At 41.8% G+C, this 27,372-nt stretch overlaps 1 protein-coding gene and 1 pseudogene across 6 annotated transcripts in view; one reads left to right on the top strand and one right to left on the bottom strand.

Moving 5' to 3' along the window:
- Golga4 (golgin A4) overlaps positions 1-27,372 on the bottom strand; it is an 86,181-nt gene that overhangs the window by 33,466 nt on the left and 25,343 nt on the right. For 5 of the 6 annotated variants that reach the window (XM_027415339.2, XM_027415340.2, XM_027415341.2 and 2 more), the window contains 8 exons: positions 25,846-25,893; positions 22,109-22,165; positions 18,656-18,754; positions 18,079-18,211; positions 16,560-16,744; positions 16,175-16,258; positions 13,928-14,075; positions 3,237-3,415 (listed from right to left, as the gene is read on the bottom strand). In XM_027415339.2, coding sequence (XP_027271140.1) covers positions 3,237-3,415; positions 13,928-14,075; positions 16,175-16,258; positions 16,560-16,744; positions 18,079-18,211; positions 18,656-18,754; positions 22,109-22,165; positions 25,846-25,893 — 933 coding nt within the window. The remainder of the gene's footprint in view (positions 1-3,236; positions 3,416-13,927; positions 14,076-16,174; positions 16,259-16,559; positions 16,745-18,078; positions 18,212-18,655; positions 18,755-22,108; positions 22,166-25,845; positions 25,894-27,372) is intronic. The other variant, XM_027415342.2, reaches the window with a different exon arrangement.
- LOC103160439 lies at positions 22,731-23,716 on the top strand (annotated as a pseudogene).

Genomic DNA, 27,372 nt, shown 5'->3' with positions numbered 1-27,372 from the left:
ACTTGCAGCCAAACTTATAATGCTAGTCTGAGTCCTGGATCCAAGTAGTGTAAGGAGAGAACCAATTCCCTCAAGATGTCCTCTAACCTACATGCACAAACAGCAAATAAACAAACAAATGCGTGAATGAGTGTAATTAAAATTAAACACAACAAAATCTAGGAGGCAGTTAAAGCATAAGACTAGTAATCTTAAATACCAAGAAAAGAAAACTTCCTATTCAACAGAAAAAGAGTATTTGAATAAGTTCCTTATAGCCACAGGGCTCCAGCTCCCACTATCAGTAAAGAGCTGCTACAAACAAATAATAAAGACAACGAACTGCTCAACCCAATATAAGAACAAGTGCAGGGTTTGATCAGGCAGCTGCCTGATCAAAGTGGAAAAACTATACACTTCTTTTCAGCAGGAAACACTCATCATGCTGGCAAGACTTCTGCACATAAGAACGACAACGACAATGCCTCTTCTTTCCCTCTAAACTCAGAGTAAAAGGGAAGCAGACGATCTTTGTGAATGAGGGGGACTTCCAACACATGGCTGTAAAAGTCTACACTGTCCGTCACAGGGCTTGGAGCAAGCAGGCCAATAGTTAAAAATACATACAATTTTTTTCTGGAGAAAAAGTGGATTCACTTTAAGGAATCTACCACAAAGGAATATATAGGAGAGCCAATACGTATAACGCTAGTATATGTAGCATGAGCAGTAGAAAACCCTGGAAATCCAATACCATCAGCAGGACACAGACTCAAGCATGAAAACGTTATACAAGGGAATCTGGAGCAGTCTTTAAGATAAACGGCACCATGACCAGCTAGCCATATGTACAGTTCTGACACTAAAGGCACCAAAAAACAGAAACCAAATGTAGGGACCATCTCTGTAAGCATATTTAAAATGAAACTTGTTCTTTCTGGAAAAACTAGAAGGCGGGTGGATACCCAGTGTTGTGTATGCTGGGTAAGCCCTCACTGTCTGCTTTTTACCCTTCGTTCTAAGTGTGTACTCAATGTGCATGTGGAGGGCCATGTCCAGTGCCTTCCTCAATTGCTCTACACCCTACTTTTTGACACAGCTGGGCTGTCTAGGCACCTCCCCAGCCTCTACCTATCTTTGCTTTCCCAGCCTTAGGGTTACAGGCATGCACAGCTACATGCAAGGCTTTCTCCTTGGGGGCTGGGATGCAAACAAAGGGCTCATATCTGCATAACAAAAACTTTACTGCGCCATCACCCCAGCCTCATCTTTTGACTTCTGTCATATAGTCATGTCATTATCTTCAAACTCATTCACAGATTATTACTGTTGTTAGAGTCCACACTAACACTTATCATATCGCATGGCCAGTTAAAAATGAAAATATATTGCAATTCCTCCAAGAATCTCATGCTGAGCCAGCCAGAGGGTTGTCTGCGAAAGAGATTTACACTAAGACAGACTGACCCACAGGAGAAACTGAGGCTGAGACAGTCAATGCTGCATAGGGCTACATGAGCAGTGCTGGCTCTATCTAAGCCTAAACCCCAGATGGACTAGGTGGGTGGTCACCAAATCTCTTTGTTCCTCTTCCCAATGAGGCAACATTCAATAGCCTCCCCTTTTTTTGCTTTTCCATATTAATATATATATAGTGAGACAGTTTGGGCCAAGGCCATGTATATCCAATAATGGACCATACATAACTGATACTTTTCGAGATGTTTTTATGGCCCCACAGAAAGAAGTAAATGTGTGAAAATTAGTTTTCCACCCTCTGAATCCATGTGCACAATATATTTACATAGTAACTCCTCTGCACTAATAAGGAAAAGGCCAGACCCTTCCAGGTCATCTGTAAAATACTTGCTACAGCACTTAAGTAACCATAACCAAACACCAAGAACAGAAACAATGAATTGATACATGAATAGGATACAATGGAGAAATAACCAGTGAAAGCAAGGCTGAGATGAAGAGGAAGGATGAGATGGACTGGGTGAGGACCAGGCACTGCACGAACATGTTTACCTGGCTGGAAAAACTGGAAGCTCTTTCTTTTTCTTGTGCATTTGCATGGAGTGTGGGGTGTGGCTGCCCACATGCACACATGTGGAGGCCAGAGTCTTCCTCTCTTATTCTATAACTTACTGCCTTTGAGACAGGGTCTCTCATTGAATCAGAAACTTAAAGTCTGCAGTTTACAGCTATGCTGGCTGGCTGGCTGGCTGGCTGGCCCACCCGCCCTCAGGATCTGCCTGCCAGTCTACAACCACGCCCAGGTTTTCGCCTGGAAGCTGGTGACTCTGATTCACACTCTGGCCTCATGCTTGCACAGCAAGCACTCTCACCGACTGGTCAGCTCAGTCTCAGACTCCTTATTCATAAAAGACAACTTCATAAGCTGGGAAGTGGTGGCGCACGCCTTTAGTCCCAACACACACTCAGGAGGATCTCTGTGCGTTCGAGGCCAGCCTAGTCTACAAAGCAAGTTCCAGTACAGAACTATACAGAGAAATCCTGTCTCAAAAAAAAAAAAAAACAAAGAAAAAAACAGAACTCCACAACTTTATAGACCTGAAAGATGGCTCAGCAGGTAAAGGCACCTGGCCCTAAGCTTGATGACCTGAATTCTATCTGCAGAACCCACACGGTAGAAGGAAAGAACAACTCTGAAGCTGTACTGACCTCCACACACATGCTGTGGGACTTATTCATACACACATAAATGCAATGATCCTTTTAAGTTCTAAAAGGACAACTCTATATAAAAATTACTCACTTTGAAAATACCTACATGTTTTTAAGAGTAAGGAGGACATTAATAACTATCTTGTCAGGGGCTGGGACTGTATAGCTCAGTGAGTGGTAAACAAGTGTTTATCATAATCCTCACCAGTGCATAAAAACCCAATAAACCAGTAATTACCCTTGAAAACATTTAAATACCCAGCCTTAGTCACATGTTCCTAAGTCCTGAGTTCTGAAGGTATGCACTGAAGTGGCTGAGCAATTTACCTTCATGGAGGGAGCCTCAGGGAAGGCAGCCAGTAAGGAACAGCACAGCTGGAGAGGGGCAAGGCTCTGAAGGACCCAGAGACCTGTCTAAGAAGGAAGCTCCCTACCAAAGTGCTCTTCACTGTATCCTGAACATCACTAAGTGCCCAGGGTCTACAATACAAACTGACTTTCTTACAATCAAAGCTTTGGAGAAAAAAAACATGGACTGAAGCCATTGTGATCCAAGTCACTCTTACTTTCATCATGTTGACGGCCTCCTGTCTCACCCGACTCAGTTCCTGCTGAAGACGGAGACGCTCCTCCTCGCTTGCTCTCTCAACAGCCTTTATCTGTTCGTCCATCTCTGCCTTCATCCTTCTCTGTGCTTCTTCAGTTTTTTGGGCTGTACTCAAGGCTTTTTCAAGTTCCTCAAAAGCTATAATGAAAATAGCGAAAAACAAGTTTCTCAAGAAATCTTATCACTGAGCTCGAGCATCTCACAGTCACTTTACAAATCTAAGGGCAGCTATAGCAGGACAGGTTGGAAGACGCATTGCTGTTCTAAGTCAAGAGATACATCTGAGCTGTTCAACAAAGCTTTCACCGAGTGTCCCATCAGAAAATCCACGTTTTGTTCTTCATGAGTTCTGGATTAGAAAGCTAGGGCTGCTTCTATGAGCCTGAGCTCAGACTTTGGAAATGTATTAAATCAATAACATTTCCCTGCTCTCCCCACCAAGTATGCTATGGCTAACAAGTTCAAGAACAGGTCAGACCATTACTCTGTACAACTTTAGTTACGTTCTGTTTGCTCTACAGTTCTTAGTTTCTCTGTCATCAACAAGTGGGTAACCCCATTGTGTACTCACTAGGACTTTCTCGTTTTTTGTTTTTGAGTCAGGGTCTCACTATGTAGCCCGGCTGGATTCGAACTTGCAATCCTCCTGCTTCCTCTTCCTGAGTGCTGGGGTTACAGGCATGTGCCACTATGCCTGGCTCACTAGGACATTTTTAAGAATGGAAAAACAATTCTTTGGCAAATCTTATTTTCAGACTTTTTAACCATAATATAAAAGAGCAGGGGTTTTGTTTCTTCTTAAAAACATTTACTGGGTGAATCACGAATTTAAACAATGTACTTCTGAAATGAAACGCATGACATGCCTAAGTTTCCAACTAGGGCTGCTTCTAGCTGACTAGAAAGAGAACTACCTAATACAATGGCATACAGAAGGCTCTACCAACAGCTCATGGGTAAGGTAAGTTCAGGCCCTGTAGACATAATCACCTTTAAGTCTCTAAGGGAACAGAATCGTTCATTCAGCATCCAAACCAAGGCATACAATGGGTTCAATGGCTAGCTAACTTGGTACCAAAGTGTGTGTGTGTGTGTGTGTGTGTGTGTGTGTGTGTGTGTGTACCTGTAGACATATGTGTGTGAATACATGTGCATGTGTGTATGTATGTGCAGATCCATATACACATTATGAACAAATACCCTATGAAAATCCTATTATTATTGTCCTAGATTGTTCTCTTTAGGCCTTAAAGAAGTCCAGAGACTTCCCGCTACACACTCAATGGTCAAGAAGGATTTCCAATTCCATCAAGAAACAGTCCATAGGAGACAGTTCACCAACACATGTAGTGTACCTTGGATAAGTAAGTTGTTTTAGGAATTTGGGGGCTTCATCTTAAGGTATCATACTACAAAGGCCTTTTATTGACCCCAGGTTGGTTGTTGACAATGGTTTAGATATAGGAACTATTTACCTGAGCACAAACACCTATTCTAAAGCAGTTTCTCAATAGTAAATAGCATTAGGTACAGAGGGGGTTATGTATGACTCAACTCTGGAAGCACAGGTCAGTGCTCAACAACATTAAAAAGTTAATATTTCTGACAACTAATAAGTCTTTGGTACAAAATGCAAATCTACCCAAATTATTCATCTTGCACACTTAACACTATAAAACTGAGGCTCAAATAACCTCTGTATTTCAAAGGAAGAAGAAATTGGCTGAAGCTGGGCAATAGTAGCGCAGCCTTTAATCCCAGCACTCGGGAGGCAGAGGCAGGTGGATCTCTGTGAGTTTGAGGCCAGCCTGGTCTACAGAGTGAGTTCCAGGACAGCCAGGGCTACACAGTGAAACCCTATCATGAACCCCCCCCCCCTAAAAAAAAGGAAAAAATAAAAGAAATTGGCTGCAATCATTTTTCAAGAGTCTTAGTCTAATTATACATTTGCCTGGAAACACCAGGGTAATTCTTAAGACATGAAGATGCTGAAAAGTAAAATACTTAAAAACAGTATCATTGCTTTATTTAGCTATGTTTTTACTATAAATTCTAGTGTCGGGCACAGCAACAGCTAGCTCTTGCTACTCCCAAAACATTAGTTTCCTTCTTAAACTCATCCTGAGTAAGGGAGACTGTCTAAGAGTGCTCACATCTTGATTTGTACTGAAGATTTAAGGCTGAGAAAGCGGGGAAAATGGCACAGGAATGGAGCAGAAGTCACCAGCACATTTCCATTATTGTTTCTCCTGAAATCATCCACCAGCCTTCTAGTCCACACCACAGAAATCTCTAAAGTTCCCACTGCAGAACCTGAAGATGCTCCAACACTCACAATTTACAGGAAATGATGACAGGAGAATAGACTTCACTTAAATTCACTCTCCTGTTATGTCAGAGAACCAAATGATTTCACAGCTAGAAAGAACACTTTGTAACCTTCTAATCTAGCATCCTCAATCAAATGCAGTAATGGGGCACCCCAATCTTCCCTCAATGGGAGAACTTTAAATAAGGAGAAATAACCCTTGCTTTGTAGTATTTTGAAATCTAAAGGTACTGATAGTGACCAAGCTCAGCTGAAGGGAAATCTCTCTCCTAGCCAGGACTTCTGATCCAGTCACCTACAAGGGGCTCCCAGGTCTTAGCAAGATGGATGGTGCCATGTGCTGACCACCACAAAACTCACTGCCAGCTATCTTCTCCCTGCTTTAAAGAATATTAGTATTTTTCCTAAAGCACTCTAAGATAAATTTTAACTCCCCACATATAATAAACAGATGAAATGTATTTAAACCTGCCATGGATTCTAAACTATGCCACAGGAAAACCACTTTCACACAGGAACTCTGCTTCCAACAGTGAATCTCAAATGTTTAAATAGGAGATAATGAGATTGTACTGAGGAACCAGACATGTGTGTGACCCTGCAAACACCAACCATAATAAAGTGGTAGCCATATCCTACAACCATGTAAAAGTGAGTCCCCACTCTTTCCTAAGTAGGCTAGAATTTCAATCAAGGTACTAGAGAAGTATGTTCTGAATGCCTACGTCATTTACTTTCAGCTACAACACAGGCTAAGCGAGTGAGATGAGAAGCACGCATGACATGACCCACAGCCGACGAGTCATCTTCACTAACATGCAGGAGTCAGGGCACACACAGGGCAGGAAGGCCAAGCATGAACAGCCACAGTATTGGAAACACACACTGTGTTCTTCCAAAACAAAATTCAATGTATCTCAGGCAAGTTTTATTTTTAAAAAAGAAAGGAAGAAAATAACACTTTCAAAACTTATTAGACAAAAATGTAACCAACTAAATATGACTACATAATCCTTTATGAGCTAAATGAGATGCAGGGCTTCGATGTTATTGCAAGCTCCTCAGTTTCTACTTCAGATAAGGTTCATCCTGTCTATGAGGGGATAAAAATGGACCTGTGTTCTCCAGGAGTCATGTGAGCAGGACTGGCAACCTAATACAGTCCAATAATCTCACCACGTACTCATCAAATTCTGACTGGGTGTTCACCACATGCCAATTGTATGCTAGGGAGTAACTTACAGAAAACACTTACAAAGACAGGTGACCAAGGAGACAAAGGACATAAAAACTAACACTCAGAGAAACCTTTGTTTTCAACAGTCTACCGCCTCTCCCGCCCTTGCCCTCCCATTAAAGCAAATGGCAGCGCTCTGGAGTCCCAGAGTGTCACAGTTTCGCAGCCATCCCAGAGAGCACTTCATAGAAGGCTCACAGGGCCAGTTCTTCCACTTCAGGGAGATTAGCTGTTGACCCTAAGACACTGCTGATGGAATCAAAATGAGTAAGCTGGGACTATATCTTTTTTCCTGGGGAGGAAAAAAAAAGATGTGTCATTAGGGAAAAAACACAACTACAAAGGGAATGAGATGCCAATTAATACTAAAAGCAGTAAGACTTCTATCAGTGCCCTACCCAATCCACAGACCTATCTACAAATAGAGAGCAGAGCAGCAGGGTCCAGGAGCAAGACCCTTCAGAGAGCCTGGGAGATGCTCTCCTTTTCAAATAGCTATCGTATGGAACAGGCTTTCTCAATGCATTGCATGTCAGTAGACTGACTGCAGCCTAAAGGAAGCACAGAAATCCACCTGTGTTTCATTATGCCAAGTAACAGAGTACATAAACACACACTAAATTTTATTTTGAAAATTTGCATAAAAATCTATAAGAACAAATGATAGGCATATATTCTTATTTTGAAATTATGTGAAAATTTTTTAAAAATCAGTTTAAGCTACTAGCATGACCAACATCAGTACAGTGTCCCTGAAACTGCCCTGAGTTTGAAGTATATAAAGAGGTCCCTCTCTGGGATAAAAAGCTTGAAGGCTGCAACAGGGGTTTATGTAAACAAAGGATAAAATACTACCACCTAGTGACAGAAGCAAGTAGTGCAGTTCTCACATAAGAACCAGGCCTTCTGATGACAATAACAGAGCATCTCCAACTGAAAGCCACTGCTTGCACTCAGAGGCAGAGGCAAGGAGACCTCCATGAGTTCAAAGGAAGCCCTGGTCTATATAGCCAGTTCCAGGATAGCAAGGGCTACTACACAGAGAAACCTTGTCTTGAAAATGAAAAAAAAAATTAAAAAAAGAAAGAAAGCTACTTCTTAAGCTACTTCCCCAAACATGTAACAAGGCTCATTCTAATCACTGTGTCCTGAGTTCAAACACCTGCAGCTCTATCCAATACCTCATTTTTTAACACTACCTTAAAAAGTCTCTAGTCCTGAAAACTACTACATCAAAGCAAAGCTAAGTAAATTTAACTGATTAGCCACAAATTTATTCTTCCAGATGCTGAGGCTTTCCAGTAAGAATGACTGTGTTTGGGACATAAGTAAAAACCCATTAATAGTCTATTAAAAATGTAAGTCTTGTTAACAGATATTCATTTAGTATTAAAATATAAATAAATAACTTCCAAACATAGCATAAAGCATAGCATAAAGTTTACTTCAATTCACCTTTTTTTTTTTTTTTTTTTGCCTGAGAAACATGGAATTTTCCTTTAAAGGTTCATTCTAAGTACCCATCATAAGAATAACCATAAAGAAAGCCAGCCTTACCCCAGTCCTGTTCATACAAGGCTTGGGAAAGGCACCGGATTCACTTATTGGCATGTGTGGATGCATAAAAATAAGATGTTCAGTGAGACTTGAGACTTGAGACTCAAGTAAACTGTTACCTAAGCATCAATAGCTAACACAGCACTCACACACAATAGTTTGGGTTGGTTGTATATGCATAAATCTGACACATGAAAGACAGTCTTATGTCGAAGGCTCTCCAGACTTCAAATGTACATTCTACTTCTGTCCAGCTTATTGGGCTGCACCATACAAAAGAAAACACATGACAGTACCAAAGCAAAGAATGTTATGACTTAACTCAAGTTTTTACATGCAGCCAATCATTTAAAACACATAAATTCAGCAAGGATGGGGCATGGAAAAAAAAAAAAAAAGGCTTATGAAAGTTAGTGCACTCTGAGAAACTTCCTAGTCCCTTTGAAATATCTTACAGATTTGCATAATTGTAGGAAGAAAGAGAGAGAGACAGAGAGAGAGAGAGAGAGACAGAGAGAGACAGAGAGAGAGAGAGAGACAGAGAGAGACAGAGAGAGAGAGAGAGCACTTCTGCATATACATGCAGAAGCCAGAGATCAATCTCAGGTTTTATTCCTCAGAAACCATCTGCCTTGCTTTTTTGAAACAGGGTCTCTAACCCTGGCCAGGAGCCCACCCAGCAGGTTGAAGTGGTTGGCAGACAAGCCCCAGAGATCTGCCTGTTGCCATCTCCCCAGCACTGGGACTGATTAACAAGTGCAGACCACCAGGCCTGCTTCTTCTGCAGGGCAGGGAATCTGAACTTCTCACTATTCTTACGTGGCAAGCACATCACGACATGAGCTATCTTATTTCCTTTTACTGGAGCAGAGAGTTAATGCTACTATGGTTTATGGTTTCTTTTTTTTTGCAATAGCTATATTTGAATCACCTAACAGAAACTAACAAAAAAGACAAGCTTCATGGGTAAAAAATTCATGAAAGAAGAAAAATCATCAAAGATATAAACTAATCTATATTATAGAACTGTTACAGTATTTTCAAGATATTTTAAAAATAAGCTACTAGTTATGACCAGAGGAATGGTTACCAAGGAAATGATGTATATATGCACTATGCCAAAACCATTCAAGCATGTTAGAACCTTAGCTATATACACAAGGATTCCCAATATTATGCTAAATGGTAGCATACAAACATAGAAAGTTCAATGTACGATATTATATAACATAAAACTATGGATTACATAAGGATTTAAAGTATACTCAAACAGTGATGTACTTTCATTGTCACTACTTTTACTATTTCTAGAATATATTTCATTAATAATTAGCCATCTACCCCTATCTCTTATCTTATTACACACACACACACACACACACACACACACACACACACACTCTTCTCTCAGGATCTAGTGTTAAGCTGGTCACATTAATGTTCTACATTGATAAGGATATACTTTCCAAGACAATTCTCAATATTTTCTAGCATATAAATAAGACAATATGTCTAAAACTAAATAATTACATTTCTCCACAATATCAGTCAGGTTACTGGATGCCAATCACCATAGAGTCATCTCAGGTGACACCTAGAAAGGTCTGAAATCACCATTATTGCACAGTGCTTGTAACAGGCCTGTTGATTTTGAACAAAGCAAGAGTGCTGTAGCCTGAGACTTCAGAACTGCACCTGGCCTTCCCAGGAGACATTAAAGTGTTACAAGTAGACTGTAGTGCCCTGGTGGAAAAACATCATTACACTCATGTCTTAGTAATTTTACACACATATATGTGGTATGTGTGTGCGTGTGTGCTCATGTATTTGGGCACACATGTTTATGTGTGTAAACATGTGCACATTTGTATTGAAGTCTGAAGATGGCATCAGTTGTTCCTTAATTCCTCTTCACTTTATTTATTAAGGCAGAGTCTTAACACTGAGTCTGGGGCTTGCTAATTGCAGCTAGCCCTATTGTGGGAAATTACCAATACGGAGCCATCAAGGGCGTGGTCAGGCACACCTGTAGCCAGCCCCTAAGCAGGCGTGGCTACATCTTCCCCTACATAGTCCAGCTAGTCAGCTTACCTCTTGCACACTGGGACTACAGCCCCAGACAGCTTATCCCTGGGATCTCATGTCTCTTGCACACTGGGGTTACAGGCCCCAGCCATGCATGCCTAGCTTCTGTGTGGATTCTGGGGGTCTGAACTATGTTTCTCAGGTTTCTGTGGCAAGTGCTTTATTCACTCAGTGTGTCCTTAGCTCATGCCTTAGTATCTGAAACAGAATTCTTCTTTATAAATCAGAGACTGACTAGAACTTCATCCTATAGCACATGGTAGCAGTAGTGTGTATAAAAAACACAGAAGAAGCAGTGCAATGAACTATGCTGCAAGAGAAGCAACGGAGAACACTCCTTAGTCAGTCAGTGCTAACGCCCAGAAAGAATGGGCACTACACTGGAAACTGCATCAGGATAGTTTCTTTTCTTTGGTACCAATTTTATATGGACACATCTGATTCTAAAACACCAACAGCCAGCTGTAATGATGTTACTGTTTCCTTTATATGTCCAGGGACTTCACTCAAAAGACAGAAGATGGGTGCTTAGCAGAGCAACTGAACTCTACAAAGCCAATGGTTTTCACAGCTGTCCATGAAAGTTCTGCCTACTGGACACTGGCTGTTCCCATGTCCAGCACTCATCTAGAGTTTTCCTTTGATTACCATCTGTACTTCATGCTGGAAACCAAGGACCAATTTTTATTTAGACAGTCCTTCTCAACTAAGGCCATGGGCTGAGGTGCAGGTGGCACACAGAACTAGTTCTCATGATAGATTTAATTTGTAGTGTCTTCAGAGTGGAATCAGTCTTCTTATAGACTTCCACCACAGCACTCAGTAGTTAGGACTACAAACAGAAACATGTAAACTATGTTGTCTAGATGCTTTCCAAAATTAATGGACCTATTAAATAAGTTAAATCTCTATTCTCTCCTTCAATATTTATTAATTTGTACTCTTCTGATACTGACATGAACAGACATATCTTTCAATGTATAAAATATTTACAAAAGCATAGTTCTGAGAGTGAGGCCACTACTTAGTGGTGGAACATAAATCTGACTTGCATAAGACTCTCAGTTCAATCTCTAGCACCCCCCCCCCAAGTAGGACTCCCTGAAGCTGGATTAGCAGTTCTGAGCTGCCCAACATGAGTCCTAGAAACATAACTCAGGCCTCTGCAGGAGCAGGACACACTCTTAACCACTGAGCCACCTCTCCTGCCTACAATGTGCTGTGAAAATTACATCTTAAGAGAAACAAAGAAGGAAAATTGTACAACTAAGATCTGACTGAAAGTTTCCTGGGGAATTGTAATATTAATTAACTGCTTATTTATTCATTTATTCTTCCTCAACTTAATATTCACCACAAAGCATAACTCATTTTCAGAAAAATCTCAATCCCTGGTCATCATTTCTTCTTGACTAGCTATGTGGTTAATAACAAGTTCTAGAGCAGGAAGGCCTGATGGCAGGAGCTGCGGCTGCACAGGGACTCCCATGCAATGTGGCTGCACACCAGCTCCTATGGGCTGCACGGCTACATGTGGGCTCCTATGCATTGCAGCTGCGTACAGGCTTCTGTTCCCTGAAAGCAAGCCTGTCTGACTGTATCTTAAAACACTTGTGTTTTAGAACCTTATGTTCTTCAAAGAGCTATTTACACCCCTGACAAGAAAAATTCTTAGGTTTAATGAGAATAAGATCATCAACTTAAATCTCCAAATCACTTCATAAAACAACACAAAGGAGACAGAGATGCATTTACAAGCACAGGTGGTACTAACCAATTATTTCTCCCATGTGGCTCCATTTCCCTGTTGGTACCTTACAATGTTTTCTAAGACCATTTCAATCAAATCCCCATCAAATTCAAAGACCTTTAAAAACTTTATCCGCTTCCCCACCCACTTCATGAAAAATCTATCGTCGTAATTCCCCTAAAACCTAACTACTCACAGTTCCTGTGACATCCCGGGATAACTTCTTTCTTCTCATTTATTTCTATCAGTCAAACTCAAGACCTTTCAAGATATGCTTAGGTTAAAATCCTGACTACACATTTACTTTCTGTGCATAAATGGAGACAAATTAGTCTTAGGTTCTCCTATTTGTAAAATGAGAATAATAATAGCATTGTTTGACAGAATATAAAGAATATAAAACATATAAAGCACAGCCTTACTGTTGTATGAAACTACTAATGCCACAGTAGTGTTAACACACACCTTGCCATTACAAGTAACCACTACCGTAGAAGTATAAACAAACAGCAGCAATGAAGACTACAGTGGCTTGGAGCCTCACCACCAAAGCTATTGTAACTATACAGTCTTTACCCCCAGGCTGCTACCTTAAGTTAATGACTCTTCAAAGATGCTCCAGTTTCTTACCTCCACATGCCTGCAAGTCAATTCCACTGGTAAATCCCATGGCTAATTCAAATTCAAAATATTTTAAACAAACATTTTAGGAATCAACCCCCAATTTCCCAATTTAGAACCCTTATTATTCAGCGTTCTCTTCAGATTAAAATGTTGGACCATCTGAGTGATCCTAACCTCTGTTCCTCTCCCCTTTCTCCTCCCTGAACCACCGCCCTAGGCAGCCAGTGTTCTCTTCCTCAAACCTGAACTTCCGGCTCTGCTTCCAGCTTCACTTCCTTCCCAGACACAAGAGGAGCTTCCATCACAGTGTTCCCCTAGCCTGCTCCTATTGTCCTCGCAGAGGCTGGAACGCAGCCACTCACCTTTAAGATCCCAATAGCCAGCTCCTTCAAACTTCAAGTTCCTTTCCCTCTTCAGCAAACATGGTTTCCAGCTGATGCCATGTGCTCCTCTGCCGGGTCACAATCTCACAGTGGCTGACAAGGATGAAGCTCACCTCTCTTTAGTTCCACTCTGCTCATTCACTGAGGTCCTTCCTGACCTGCTTACTCATCTTCCCCATTCTCAGCACTGCTCAGTACTGAATGTGATGGACACTACTCTGGCCTGTATTCTGTTCAGCTAATATGTGCAACCCTGAACTGTCTGCTGACACCAATGGAAGCAGATAAACACCGTATGCTTTCTGTTTACCCTACATCATTTATAAAGAAGCAGTTATTTTAAATAAGTCCCATGCTATGTAACTTCCATAAGCCTGAATTTTAATACTCTAAGGCAGAGGTCAACAAACATTTTCTGTAATGCATAGATATTAATTAATACTTCACATATGGTCTCTATCACATTTTCTTCTAACATTCAGAAGTATACATACACACACACACACACACACACACACACATATATATAAAAATCACCCAACCATAGAGGCGTTCCTTCTCTACAAGCCCTTCACTGTGTTATAAGGAGTTGCTACACTTAAGCAGCTATATCAATAATTAACTCGTTTGTTAAAAACATTGGTGACTTTTGGGATGGTATAAAATATAAGCCCTGTGTTCTTACCAGCTCTTTCAGACTTTTCTTTCTGTTCCCGCAATTCCTCTCCTTGGCTAGTCATTTGTTTGATGCGACTACGAAGCTGAGTGATTTCTTCTTCTTTCAGTTCCAGGGTCTCATGCATCTGCCGCTTCGTCTCCGTTATTACCATTCCCTGGACAGAAGTGCAGACTCTAAAGCATTTGCAGAACAACACTGCATCACCAATACACAACACAGCCCAAATGATGCGAGAGGCAGAGAAGGCATTTCTTACTAAGGACACTGGGAGAATCTTTTCAGTAGCTCAGAAGCTCAAGTCTGCTTTTGCTCCGTGCCTTAGCAGACAGGGTGTTTCAATACAAAAATATTTATCAGTAAGTGTTTCAGTTACAAGATTTATTTTACAATCCTGCTATCGGTGCGGTAATTCCCATCTTAATAAACAGTAATAAACAAAACTAGCCTCTGAATGTAACTCAGGGCCAGAATAAGCCGCAGTTAACACCTGTGGTTTCACAGCAAAGAATTCCAGACACTATGTTGTCATGGAACATTACTTTAACTAGGGAAAGATACATTACTTTTGTTTATGTTGCATCTGTTTCACCTTGCCTGCCTAAGGCACAGGACTGGTCTAATAAAAGCTGAACGGCCAATAGCAAGGCAGAAGAGGGACAGGCAGGGCTGGTAGGCAGAGTGAAGAAACAGGAGGAGAGAAGAGAGAGAATGAGGGAGAAAAAGAGGGATAAACCCAGGGCCAGAAACCAAGTGGTTGCCAGACAGACAGACAGACACTAGAGGAAGCAGGAAAGTAAGGCATACAGAAAGAAAAGTAAAAAGCCCCGAGGCAAAAGGTAGATAAAGAGAAACAGTTTAATTTAAGTTAAAAGAGCTAGCAGGAAATGAGCCTAAGCTAGGTCGAGCAGTCATACCTAACAAGAAGTCTCCGTGTCATGATTTGAGAGCTGGCTGAGGCCCAAGAGAAAAGGCCTGGAACACTATGTAGGACAGTTGCTGCCACAGCTGGGTGGAACAAGGCTAAAGCCCAGCTGGGCCTAGTTCGCTTTTCTCCTGTGACTCCCTCTGGCTCCATCACTACCCCTAACTACTGCAAGGGAGGCCCCGCCATCCCTCCACTTTGCTAGAGGCTTCTCTTCCCCCTGCGGAGAATCTCTACAGAGATAAAAGTCAATGTGTGGACAGAAATCAAATCATCATGTGCAAAACCAGTCATTGGGACAAACAATCTGGGTGGTTGGCTAGTCTCCTGAAAAGGTGCTCAGACCTTACCTGCAGGGCTGCTGACCCTGCTGTGTGTGGAGTAGACTCTCCAGATGGCCAAGGTTAATGTCAACTACCAGGGAAGCAAAGTACAGTCAAGAAAACTCAAAATGAGGTAGTGGGCCCTCACTGTCTCCAAAGGAAAGAAAACAACAGAGAGAAAGGAAAACTAAACCTACAATGAAGAGAAATCTTAAGCATCTTACCAGTTACAGTAAAAGAATTTACTTGATTTGTAAAGAGAGAAATGTGTGAGATAATAAAACATCAGAAGTGAATGGATAGCAGATGGCATCATGAACTACTATTAAACTGCTAGGTGGTTGTACTTGTGGGGCAATGAAGACACTTTGTTTCAAAGCTAGGTTAAAATACTGTAGTTATGAACCAACATAGTAAACAAAACGATAGATGGCATGAACAGGGAGATGTTTTACAAAAGGGGCAGAGAACCTGGGATGAAGCCGGTGACTCTCCCAGCTACCTCTGTGAGGTGTTAGCTACCGCTCTAACTCCAAAGTGCCTACCGAGAGCTCAGCCCCTCCCCAGTCCTCCAGCAACCTGAGCATCCTGAAGCCCACTGTAAAAGTTTCATGCTAATATACACATTATCACTTCTCTACTTTTAAGGCAACTCACCCAAATGGTCAATCTACTTCTACAATGTCAAAGAAAATACTGAAACCATTCACATTCAGCATGTATTAACTTTTCATAATTTTTCTATGAAAAATGGGTATGTACTACAAATAGATTTCCTTCGTAACCATTACTGTTGTCTTTAAGACAGAATGCTGACTGATATTAAGAATTCAGAGAATCAGGTTTATTAATGGGAAAACTATATAAATCTAGAAATTAAAAATAGTTTTTAATGAAAGCATCTACAAAAATTTTGAAAAGCAGGTGTATATAAATACTTCTAATTGCTCTCAAAGCAAGTATGGGGGCCCCTGTCAAATCTCAGTATCATAAATTTGGGAGTTTTACCTTATCTTGTTCAAGCTGTTCAATTAAGTTCTTTGCATCACGCAACTGAGTGATAAGTTTAGTCTTCTCAGCCATATGAAGCTCCTAAAAAAGTTTTAGAAATTCATTTCCATCTCTAATAAAGCTTTGCCTCATTTGAGAACTCTATGCAGCATATCTAATCTAGATAAGCCTTACAGTGCAGTAGGGAGAAGTACAGAGGAGCCTGGAAAGTATGCCAAGTGCTGTAAGACCCAGGGCACCTGGGGCTCAGACAAGGACGCCCTCTCCACCCTGTCTATGGGCAGGAGGGTGAAGGTGGCTCCCCGGAGGAGGCACAGGCCACGCTGGAGCCTGTGGGTCTGGTTTACACATTTACACAGAACAGAACTCAGTGGTCTCTCACCTTCACCTTTTCCAGCTCCTGCAACCTTTCATCCAATTGCTCCTGCAGGGCTTCCTTTTCGCTGCTTAGTTGCGAGCACTGCTCCTTCTGGGACCGAATTGTTTCCTTGCAGCGCTGAAGGAGGTTTTCCTGACGTTTCACTCTTTGCTGAAGCATTTCCAGTGTCTTAGTGGAAGCTCTACCTCCTACAAATGGTAAAGCAGCATGAACAGAACGGTTGGTACAAACACAAGTCATCAGGACAGTGAGATGCGCAGAGGGTGAAGGTGCCTGCTACCCAGTCATGTCCAATGACCTGAGTTCAATCCCCAGGACCCACTTGGGAGAGAGAAGCAGCACCATGAGGTGTGCGTAGACCTCCCCATGCACATCACACGGCACATCAATATTCACAGACACTACATAAATAAAAGAAATGAAATGAAAAAATTTAAGGAATATGAAAGAACTCTGGGAAAGTTCATCTTTTTAGAGGTGAGGGAAGAGGTCAGGGGTTCTGGGAGCTGTGTTTAGCCTTCTGCAAGCTAAACACACACTCTACCACTGAGCCACAGACCCAGTCCCTGCAATGTCCTCTTCTACACTCTCAGACAAATCAAGAAGAGAAGGGATACCCCAATAAGCCAAGTAGCACTCTTCCAAACGTCTACTCTCAAGTTACTGTGTGATATTTTTTGAAGATGCGAAGTATAAATTCGTACCATTAGTGGTTCAACCTTACCCTGGAATGGTATAATGTTGGCATTTACTGGATCTAGCCTACTTAAAAGTCTGCCATTCCTAAGCCCCCACTATTTCCCATCTCAAAAGTATTACTAAGATTTCTTTCTAGCCACATTCTACCCTCTTCCTGGAAGGATTTCTGGTTACCACAGATTTTATATCCTGCATTTATGAGTCCATTTTCACACCTAGAGGAACCGAAGCCCTTCGCAGGGTCACTGCTCAGATGGCTGGCTGCTCAGCAACCTACTTCCTCTGAGTGGACCAAAGGCTACTGAGAGTCTCTTTGTAAGAGAACAAAGCCATAAAGCAAGTGTGGTGACAAAACCTTTAAGCAGCTAAGCTTCAGCTAAGGCAGAAAAAGTCACAACTTGAGTGATCTGGGTTACATAATGGGACCCCATCTCAAGAAAATGAAATTGTGTATCATAATTTATGTACTTCAATTATTTAAAAATGTGGTCTCATTAAAGTTTATGCAATTTTCAAGTCTTAAATCAGTTGTTTTTTCCCCCCTTTAATTCCAACACTTGGGAGGCAGAGGCAGGCGGATGTCTGTCCTAGCTCAAGGACAGCTAGGGCTTTTACACAGAAAAACCCTGTCTCGGGGGAAAAAAAAAAAAAAAAAGTAAATTTTTAAAACAACTTAACTTGAATCTTTGAAGAAACATTAGGATTGGTCAAGGCTACCTTACTTCTTACTTCTGCCTCAGTCTAGTCTATCGGTTCAAATCCTGAACCCTCTTGACATTCTCCTCTGATTTTTACACGACGCTCTGACAAAACCGGAGCTTACCCACTGGCTCCCCGACATCCTCTGTCCTCTCTCTGTCAGGGTCCACTTCTACCTGGAGCTCCGAGGGAGGGGGTGGCTGCGCTAAGTCAGCACTCATTGGGCCATTTTGTAAACGTTGCTTTAGGAGAGAAACCTAAAAGAGAAATCAGCAGTAGAAGAAAGGTATGGCAGAAATGTTTTATTTAAAATTTGTAAGAAACAGAGTGAATCTGGGTGATGATGGTGCACAACTTTAATCCCCACACTCAGAGCAGAAGCAGGGAGATTCCTGAGTCCAGGCCAGCCTGGTCTACAGAGGGAGTTTCCCAACAGCCAGGACTAAATGAACAAACCATCTCAAAAAACCAAAAAGAAAGAGGGGGGGAGAACAATACGCTTACTATACCAAGCACAGCCTGTTGCATGTGCCATGAGTGGGAATACCACAATCAGCCAAAAGATACAATAAACAAAATATAGTGCTAAAATGGAAGAAAGTAGGCTTTTTTTTCCTCTTTACATTTGACATTCTTCAGCTATCTGACTACAATCCCTGTTTATCTAGCACTGGCTTCTGTGCTTTTGCTCGCTCTTTTACCTGAGTCTGGAGGACACTGATATACTGATCTTTCTCCTCCAGACAAGCATCAAACTCTTCCTGGAGATGTCTCTTTGCTTGCTGGTCCATCTGCAGCTCCTAAAATACAAAAGGAATTACAGGTAGCTTTCAATATAAAACAGAAGATACAAACTTCAAGTTTACAACATCACTGTTTCAAATTTGTCTCACTCTTAAGATAGCATATACAGAATAATTAGAGAATCTTCAGTGTGGAGGACTTTAGTATTTAAAACCTTAACATCAGTAAATAATTTGGTTTCTTAAACAATATGAAGGTCTCCAAAGGAAAAGTATTCTTGTAAAGGCCTGCAGTGATTGACAGGAAATACAAGGGAAAAGTAGGTTTTAGATAAAGTGCAGTGTGGACTGCAGTGCAACATGGCAACAGAGCTCAAGTGCGCCCTCCCCATACAGCCTGAACCACAGCACTCCCATCCGCAGAGCCAAGACGATGAACTAACTGGCTGACCACCAGAGAAGAAGCCTTCCAGCTCCTGAAATGACTGCAAACGTGACTTTTTAAGGTCAATGTTTATCTCTGCTGCACCAGGCAAAGAAGGACCTCCTCGATCTAGGCACCACTCATTGCCAGTGCCCTCCCAGCTCCAGGCTTCTTTGTCCTTTACTGACTCTCTCTGTTCCTTCAAGACAGCTGTACATCCTCTCTGTTTCTCCCTCAATCTCCCTTTCTTAGAAAGTTAGAGAGGAACATCTGGAATATATTAGTAGGACACCAAACCCCCTAAACTTAAAATACTCAAAGTTATATCTCAGTTGTTTTGTTGACACTTGCATATGACCGATTCTTTTACTAATCGCTCTCTATCTGGGTTCTCTCTTCTACAACTGTGAACACGACCCAGACGGACACCCCTTTGATCACATCCGTCCCTCACAGACCTGCTACAGTAATTCTCTTTGGACGCTAGTCCACTGCTTATAGCCCCAGTTCTTGAACTGTTTCAGACTGACTCATTCTCAAAACAGCAAGGCACTATCTTGTACCCTGTATTCCTCCCTGCACTAAGATTACTAGTGCAGTAATCTTACTAGTAAGGTAGCAAAAAGGAATATCACATGTGCTTACCCATCTATTAATAAAGCAGAGGTCCACGCCCCATTTTCTTGAGGATAGCTCCCTCAGTGAGGGACTCCTTAGCAGAATGACATGCGGCAGGTCAAAAAAAAAAAAAAAAAAGTATTCTGTGTCTCTAGATAAATACCATTACAAACACCCTCAAAGCTTGCACCCTCCTCTAACGGACATTCTCTGGACTTTAAAACAAGTCTGCACTCCATTGCTACAGATATCTAATCATTACATGCATAAAACCTGGACACTGGATTTCTTGCCCCAAACAGGATCAATTAATGACCTTCATCTACTCAAAACACAAGAAAGGGAATAAATAATACATTAAGCAAAAAAGACATTGTTTGTCTCTCCAGGAAAAGCAAAGGTACCTGTAACTTGAAAAGGCTTTGAGGTGAATTCTCTCCAGCCCACCCTGCTCAGCCCACGCTCTCCAGCATAAGCTGTCTTCCAAGTCAAACCAGTAACGTAGACTCGGGAATTCTAGGGTGAGCTCTGTCCCTTCACCCTCACTTCAGGGAGAAGTGATTCTTCTAGGGTATTAGTTCAAAACATACCTCACAAAGGGAGAATGTCTACCATTATCTGTATGATAAGGGTCAATGTTTATTCTCGGTGAAGTAACAAAAGTAAACCAGTTTTCAAAGTCATGTTTAGAATGTTTTAAAGAACAAAACAATAATAATTGGATGTATATAAAATGTAACAAGAGACTAGAAATTAAACACAGTTTCAGTACAAATGAAATGATGTGATACAAGAAATTCATATGCAACCAATTCGGATAACTTATCATTAAAAATAACAACTGCTCTCAGGAACAAGAGGGCTGTTCTTGGTGACACCCATCATTCAAAGGGGAGATTTTGCTCCCTGCTTTTCTTCTGCCTCCTCTCACAGACAGAAAGCTCTCTCCCTCCCTCTTTCCCTTCTCCTCTCCCCCTCCCTCCAGGTTTCCCTCTACTTTCTCAACACTTTTCTACCACTAAACTATATCCCCAGTTTTATACTAGCAATTGCTATTTGTAAATTTACCAATCTGCTCACCTTTAAACATATTTGTACTTTTAATACACTATGTATCTTGGACTGATAAATTCCACAAATAAAATTCCTTTTATTTTTTTTTCCTCTAGATTTTTATTTAAATTAGAAACAATCGTATTTTACAATATCAATCCCAATTCCCTCTCCCTCCCATGGCCCCAACCAACCCCTCATCCCAACATCCCTCCTTTGCACCCCAGGGAGGGTGAGGCATTCCATGGGGGAATCATCAAAGTCTGTCACATCATTTGGGGCACGGCCTATGCCCTCCCCGGGTGTCTAAGCTGAGAGAGTATCCCTCAATGTGGAGTGGGCTCCCAAAGTCCATTTTTGCACTAGGTATAAATACTGTTCCACTACCAGAGGCTCCATAGACTGCCCAGGCCTCCTAACTGACATCCATGTCCAGGAGGCCTGGTTCAATCCTATGCTGGTTTCCCAATGATCAGTCTGGGGTCCATGAGCAACCCCTTGTTCAGGTCAGCTGTTTCTGTGGGTTTCCTCAGCCTGGTGTTGACCCCTTTGCTCATCACTCCTCTCTCTCTGCAACTGGATTCTAGGAGTTGAGCTTAGTGCTTAGCTGTGGGTCTCGGCTTCTGCTTCCATCAGCTACTGTCATGTCACAAATAAAATTCTATTCAGAATACATAAAATTCTAAATACTCTTATTTGTCCTGAAATCACCTGCTTCAAAGCTACAGCACAAGTAGCAAACTGATACCCATGAAGCACATTCACAACACAAACAGGCAATCAGACATGCCAGCAACACTAGAGCAGGTATGGAGAAAGCGCCAGTAGTCTGTTATTGCTGGGCTCCAGGCAGGACATGGCAGTGGAGCAGGGGACCAACAATGAAGCATCTGAAAAGGCCCCCTCTGTGTGGGCTCACTGCTGGATAAAATGCTGCCCAGGGGGAGATGAAGGAGCTCAATCCAACCCTATCAAGAATTACCACTCCCAAATCACAAGTTACTTTATTTCAACAAAACCACATTGACTAGGAAAAAAAAAGAAGCCTAGGATATTTAGCAGTGGAAACAATTTAGCCTTGGGAATGGACAGTGACTACTCACACGGAAGACTTATATATTCTATTTCATTAATTTCAACAACATCTACCATAGAAAACCACACAAATAAAACTAAAGAGATAGTGTGTGAGCTCACAGGCTGGCCTAGCTGTTCGCCTGCCTCACTTACTACATGTCAGGCCAGTCTAGCGTGTGGCGCTCTGCTCTACACTAAGAGGCTAAATCACTGTTCTCAAGTGTCGCTCACCAACTTACCTCTCTCAATTCTGAGATCCTCCGCAGTGACTTATCTTGACTCTGACTCAATATACCCTTTAATTAGAAAGAAAAGGAAAGAAAGGAAAAGGGTGGTTAAACATCTACGTGGCAGAGTCATGCAAAAAAAATAGCAAGGCTATGTCAATTCAGGAAATCTGATAACAGTTAAAATTTAAAATATGATAGCACAGAATTACTCTGAATTCTGGCTATGACAGTGGTTACATTTGCTAAAATGCATAGACATGGAAGTCAAACTACAAACTTAACCACATGTTAACTTTAACAACAGAAAATCTGTAAAGTAAACTCAAACTTCAGAAGCAAATGATTTTACTATAACTTAGAAGTTCATAGACCATGTTAATTATCACTATCATATTGTAAAAGTTTATATAAAACTTTTCTTTAAAAAAAACCCTAATTTTGCCAGGCAGTGGTGGCGCACACCTTTAATCCCAGCTCTCGGGAGGAAGAGGCAGGTGCATCTTTCTAGGTTAATCTGGTCTACAAAGTGAGTTCCAGGACAACCAGAGCTACACACAGAGAAACTCTGTCTCAAAAAAAAAAAAAAACCACAAACAAAAAAAAATCTAATTTTCGGTCATCAACTGTTTTCACCATGGGCACTCATTGTTGGGGCTCAGAATTCGATCTCAGCTGGATCTCCAGAGTTCAAGTGAACCAGGCAGCTGTTCTGAGGTGGGCAGAACAGATCCAGGCTCGCAGAAGCGTGAAGAAGGAGTGGCAGGCTGCGTGGCTCCTGAAGGCTGTTACATGTATAGACCTCACCACACTTTCCGGGGATGACACGTTCTCTAATGTTCAACGGCTCTGCTACAAAGCCAAATATCCAATCCGGCAAGACCTCTTAAAAGCTTTAAATATGCACGACAAAGGCATCACCACAGCGGCCGTCTGCCCGGGTGTGCGACACTGTGAAGGCGCTGAAGGCCGCAAGCTGAAGCATCCCGGTGGCATCAGTGGCCACTGGCTTTCCAGCCGGACGGACTCATTTGAAGACTGGAAGAGATCAGACTGGAGGTGGAGGATGGAGCTACCGAAATCGAAGTGGTCATTAACAGGACCTTGGTGCTGACTGGCCAGTGGGAAGCCCTCTACGACGAGATCAGTCAGTTTCGAAAGGCCTGTGGGGAGGCACATCTCAAAACCATCTTAGCCACGGGAGAACTCAGCCCGCTCACCAACGTCTACAAAGCCAGCCTGGTAGCAATGATGGCAGGATCAGATTTTATTAAGACTTCTACTGGAAAAGAAACGGTAAATGCCACCTTCCCAGTAGCGATCGTAATGCTACGGGCCATTAGAGATTTCTTCTGGAAAACTGGAAACAAGGTAGACTTTAAACCTGCAGGAGGCATCCGCACCGCAAAGGAGTCCCTTGCATGGCTCTCTCTTATAAAGGAGGAGCTGGGGGAGGAGTGGCTGACACCTGACCTCTTCCGGATAGGGGCCAGTTCTCTGCTCTCAGACATCGAGAGGCAGATATACCACCACGTGACTGGACAGTACGCAGCTTATCATTACCTTCCGATGTCTTAGGTCAGCAGCCAGCCCAGAAAAGCATCTTGCAACAAGTGAAAAAATGTCTTTTGCATAATTGCCAAGGTTATGTAATTTAAGAATAGGTAACTGACTTTTCTCCCAATAAAATCTCCCCTGAAACTAACTCAAAAAAACCAAAAGAAACAAATCAATTGAATCTGTATGTGGAACTCTGATCAAGTGAGGCCAAAATGCTCTTAATTATTAGGAGGTCTACAGTTATTAATTTTATGAAGGTCTTCTCTAAACAACTCCAAATAAAGTGTTCCTAATAGCCCATACTGCAGCAAATTCTGAGGGGGAAATGAAGTTAAATGGCCCGAGACATGAGATTCCAGGGCAGGCGAGAGGGCTTGGCCCAGGACGGTGCTTGCTACCAATCCTGACCACAAGTTCAGTTCTCAATAACTACATTGTGGGAGGGGAAAGCCGGCTCCTGGAAAGCCTGAGAATGTGGAGCTCCTCCCTGGCTCTCACCTGAATTTCTGTGGTGGACCAAAGAACTCTTTCAGTAATTGTTTTGCTAATGAGATTCTGATGTTGTTATGAGAAAATGTGAATACCACTGACTTTTTAAATGCAAAAGTCTCTGCTTATTTGTCTACTTTGGGGGGGGGGTGGGGGATAGGGCTTCTGGGCTGGAGCTTTGAAAATGCTGGGGCTACCATCTGCCTGATTTGGTGATGGTTGTTGTTTTAGTCTCTTTATTAAAAGAAAAGAAAAGCAAAAAAAAAAAAAATCTAATTTTTATGAACAGCATTACAGGTGGCTAAAGTAGTAACTATCCATTAAAAAGAAACTAGCTAAAAAAGGAGCTAGAGAGATGGTTCAGTGGTTAAGAGCACTAGTTGTTCTTCCAAAGTACCCAGGTTCAATTCTCAGCACCTACTTTGGAGCTCACAGCCATCTATAACTTCAGTTCAGGGGGCCTTCTACTGGCCCCTGCTGGCACCAGGCACATACATGGTCTCAGACAAACATGCATGCAAAGCACCATACTCATAAAAATAATAATTAAATTCTTTTTTAAATTCTTTAATCAAGTTAAAAGAGTAATGTATTAAAAGATGAATGCCTCACACTTTGGAAGCATTTATTAGTACAAGAAATGAATGCCACATTGCAGCCCATGGAAACAGTAACTGTTTGCACTTGTCTGTCACTAATACACAGAGGGGGAGAACTAAGGAGAGTAATGGCACATGCCTGGAACCACAGCACTCAGGAAGCTGAGTCAGGAGAATGGTTACAGAGACCCTGTCTCAGGAAAACAAAAGAAATGGGGTAATTTGCAGTTTCTCAGATTTGTGTGACTAACAACAAACGGGGGCAGAGGGGGTGAATATAGGCAGGCAAAATGTCTGTTTAGTGACATAGAGGGATCTGCCTCTTGAGGCACTAGGGCACAAGTTAAATGCTGCAGACTACTGTTAGGCCTAACGATAAACATTTACTATAACACCTTAGTATTTATTCTTTTACACAAGCTAAAATGTTGGAGGTGGAGCGATGGCACTCCCTCATTGGCAGCATTAGACCATTCCCTGGTACCCCAGGTCAGAGACAGGCTATCAGACAAGCAGTTAGCTAGACAGCTCTTCGTAGACACTCGGGAGCCTGGGGCCAAAGCAACTGTGGCTCCCAAAGGTCCATGTCCTATCCACAACGGCTTCAGTTTGTGCTGGACTTTTTGCCCATACAGGACTTGGTGAACTGAAAATCACCTACAGTCATTTGCATAAAGGAAAATGTTTCCCCTGGTGACCCTGCAGAAAGCAAAAGATTGGCGCATATACAGCCCTTCATTCTCTTGAGAGGCTGTGATAGTCCTGTTTGCAGGACTAGCACAGACACAATTCTGCAGTGACTGGTGCAGACCCCATGCCCACATGCTCTGCTCTGTACAGGCACACTATGTGGCTCTGTACTGCATCAGGCTCAGTAACAGGATCCTGCTGCTGGGATTGCCATACCTACTTGTGGTCTTTATCTTGGGAAACATCTCTGGGGTCACCATCACTCACTTTTTTATCACACCACTAGGAATGGTAAAACAGGTTAAATCTGGAACTATACAGAATATTTACAAAAGACAGTAAATATTCCTATGATAATTTTTCTAACTTTAAAATCAAATTTAACTCAACAAAGGTCAATAAATCACTCACTTGTAACTTTTTCTTCTCCCTCTGAAGAGTCTGATATGCCGTGACGAGCTAAAACGAACAAACCACCAAAATAATATTAGTTATTTCTCAATAAATACAATTCATTATTCTAAATGCTACTAAAATTTTTCTCTTTATAAAAGTTAAAAACCAATCACAACAGTCATATACAGACAACTGAGCCTAATTCAATCCAAAACTAAGTATCGTGAGAAGTCTATTTCTATTTCTTACATTTTTGGTTTGGAGCCTAGCCTTTAACAGCTGAGCCATCTCTCCAGCCCAGCAAGTCTATTTCTAAAATGTAAGTTGTAAGTTTACTGTAAGCCAGTGAATCTCCAGGTATGTCTTCAGATTTCAACACCTAATTTACAGGTACAAGTGAGAATTGCAGCCAACTTGCCTGAAGGTGGAAGGGTACCCAATTGTATTGACGGACTAAGTACATCCACAACAAACAGCACTGTGCAAGTGTTTTCGGGGAAACAAATTCCAGGGCCTAACCCAAAACTGACTAACTGAGAACTAAGGAACACAGTGGAGAAACAGGAATCTGTTTTAAAAGCTCTCCAGGTGACTTTTTTGTTTTGGACTAAATTATTAAACAAACTAATAAAAATGTCTGAGGAAAGAAATGCATAGCTAACAAATAGAAATGAGTTAACCCAAGCCCTAGGCTGAACAGGATAAACATTCCAACACAACCCCATGAAGCAATGGAATGACACCTTTTAATTTTAACCTGGTAGGTTTTACACATTGACAGCTACATTCAATGCACAACTGGGACTTCCGTTGGCAGAGCCAGCAGCCTCTGTCGAGCTCAGAGCAGCTGTAGGGAAGCATGATGGTCTCTGAGAGTTTCCATTTTCCCTGGAAACATGATATGTGCCCCTAAATGTCACTGCTGAAGTCTGGGGTCAGGAGGCTGTCAGAGATGTAGGGGAAAAGCGATCTAGGAGCAGGACCCCCTTATTAACTCTAGACTGGGAAGGTTATTGTACTCAGAAAGGAGGCGGATGGGAGGAAGAACAGCTCCAGTTAGATGTCACTTACAGCATTACTTCATCCCGGATACCTGTGGCGGGCAGCAAGGGAGAGCAGAGAGAGGCAAAGGCTATGGGGTCTCTTTATGCCAGAAAAGCTGCTTGACTCTAAGACAGCCTAGAATGGGAGAGCAGCCAGAGTGACTGAGAAACAAATACAGAATCTATCAACTGCTACCCTACGTGGCAAGTCAGTTAATCTCTGTGGATCTCTAATCCCTTTTCTACAAAAATAAGCAAACTCACATTCACTTCCTAAGGATGGTACAAAATTAAGTGCCATTATAAATGTAAACAGTATCTGGCATACTTAAATGCTAATCATACTGTTGTCCCAGATTCAGACATTTAAAACTATGGATAAATCTATAACAGTAGCATAAAGACAAATGAAAAGATTTAAGACCATCATTAACATAGGCAGAAATAAAAAACTAATAGTTTAAAATTTTTGAAGGAAAAAAATTACCTAGCTCCACAC

This window comes from Cricetulus griseus, chromosome 4 (genome assembly GCF_003668045.3).
Source record: "Cricetulus griseus strain 17A/GY chromosome 4, alternate assembly CriGri-PICRH-1.0, whole genome shotgun sequence".
Classification (NCBI taxonomy): domain Eukaryota; kingdom Metazoa; phylum Chordata; class Mammalia; order Rodentia; family Cricetidae; genus Cricetulus; species Cricetulus griseus.
Note: the sequence above shows the minus strand (reverse complement) of the source record. Positions and strands in the feature narration are given on the sequence as shown.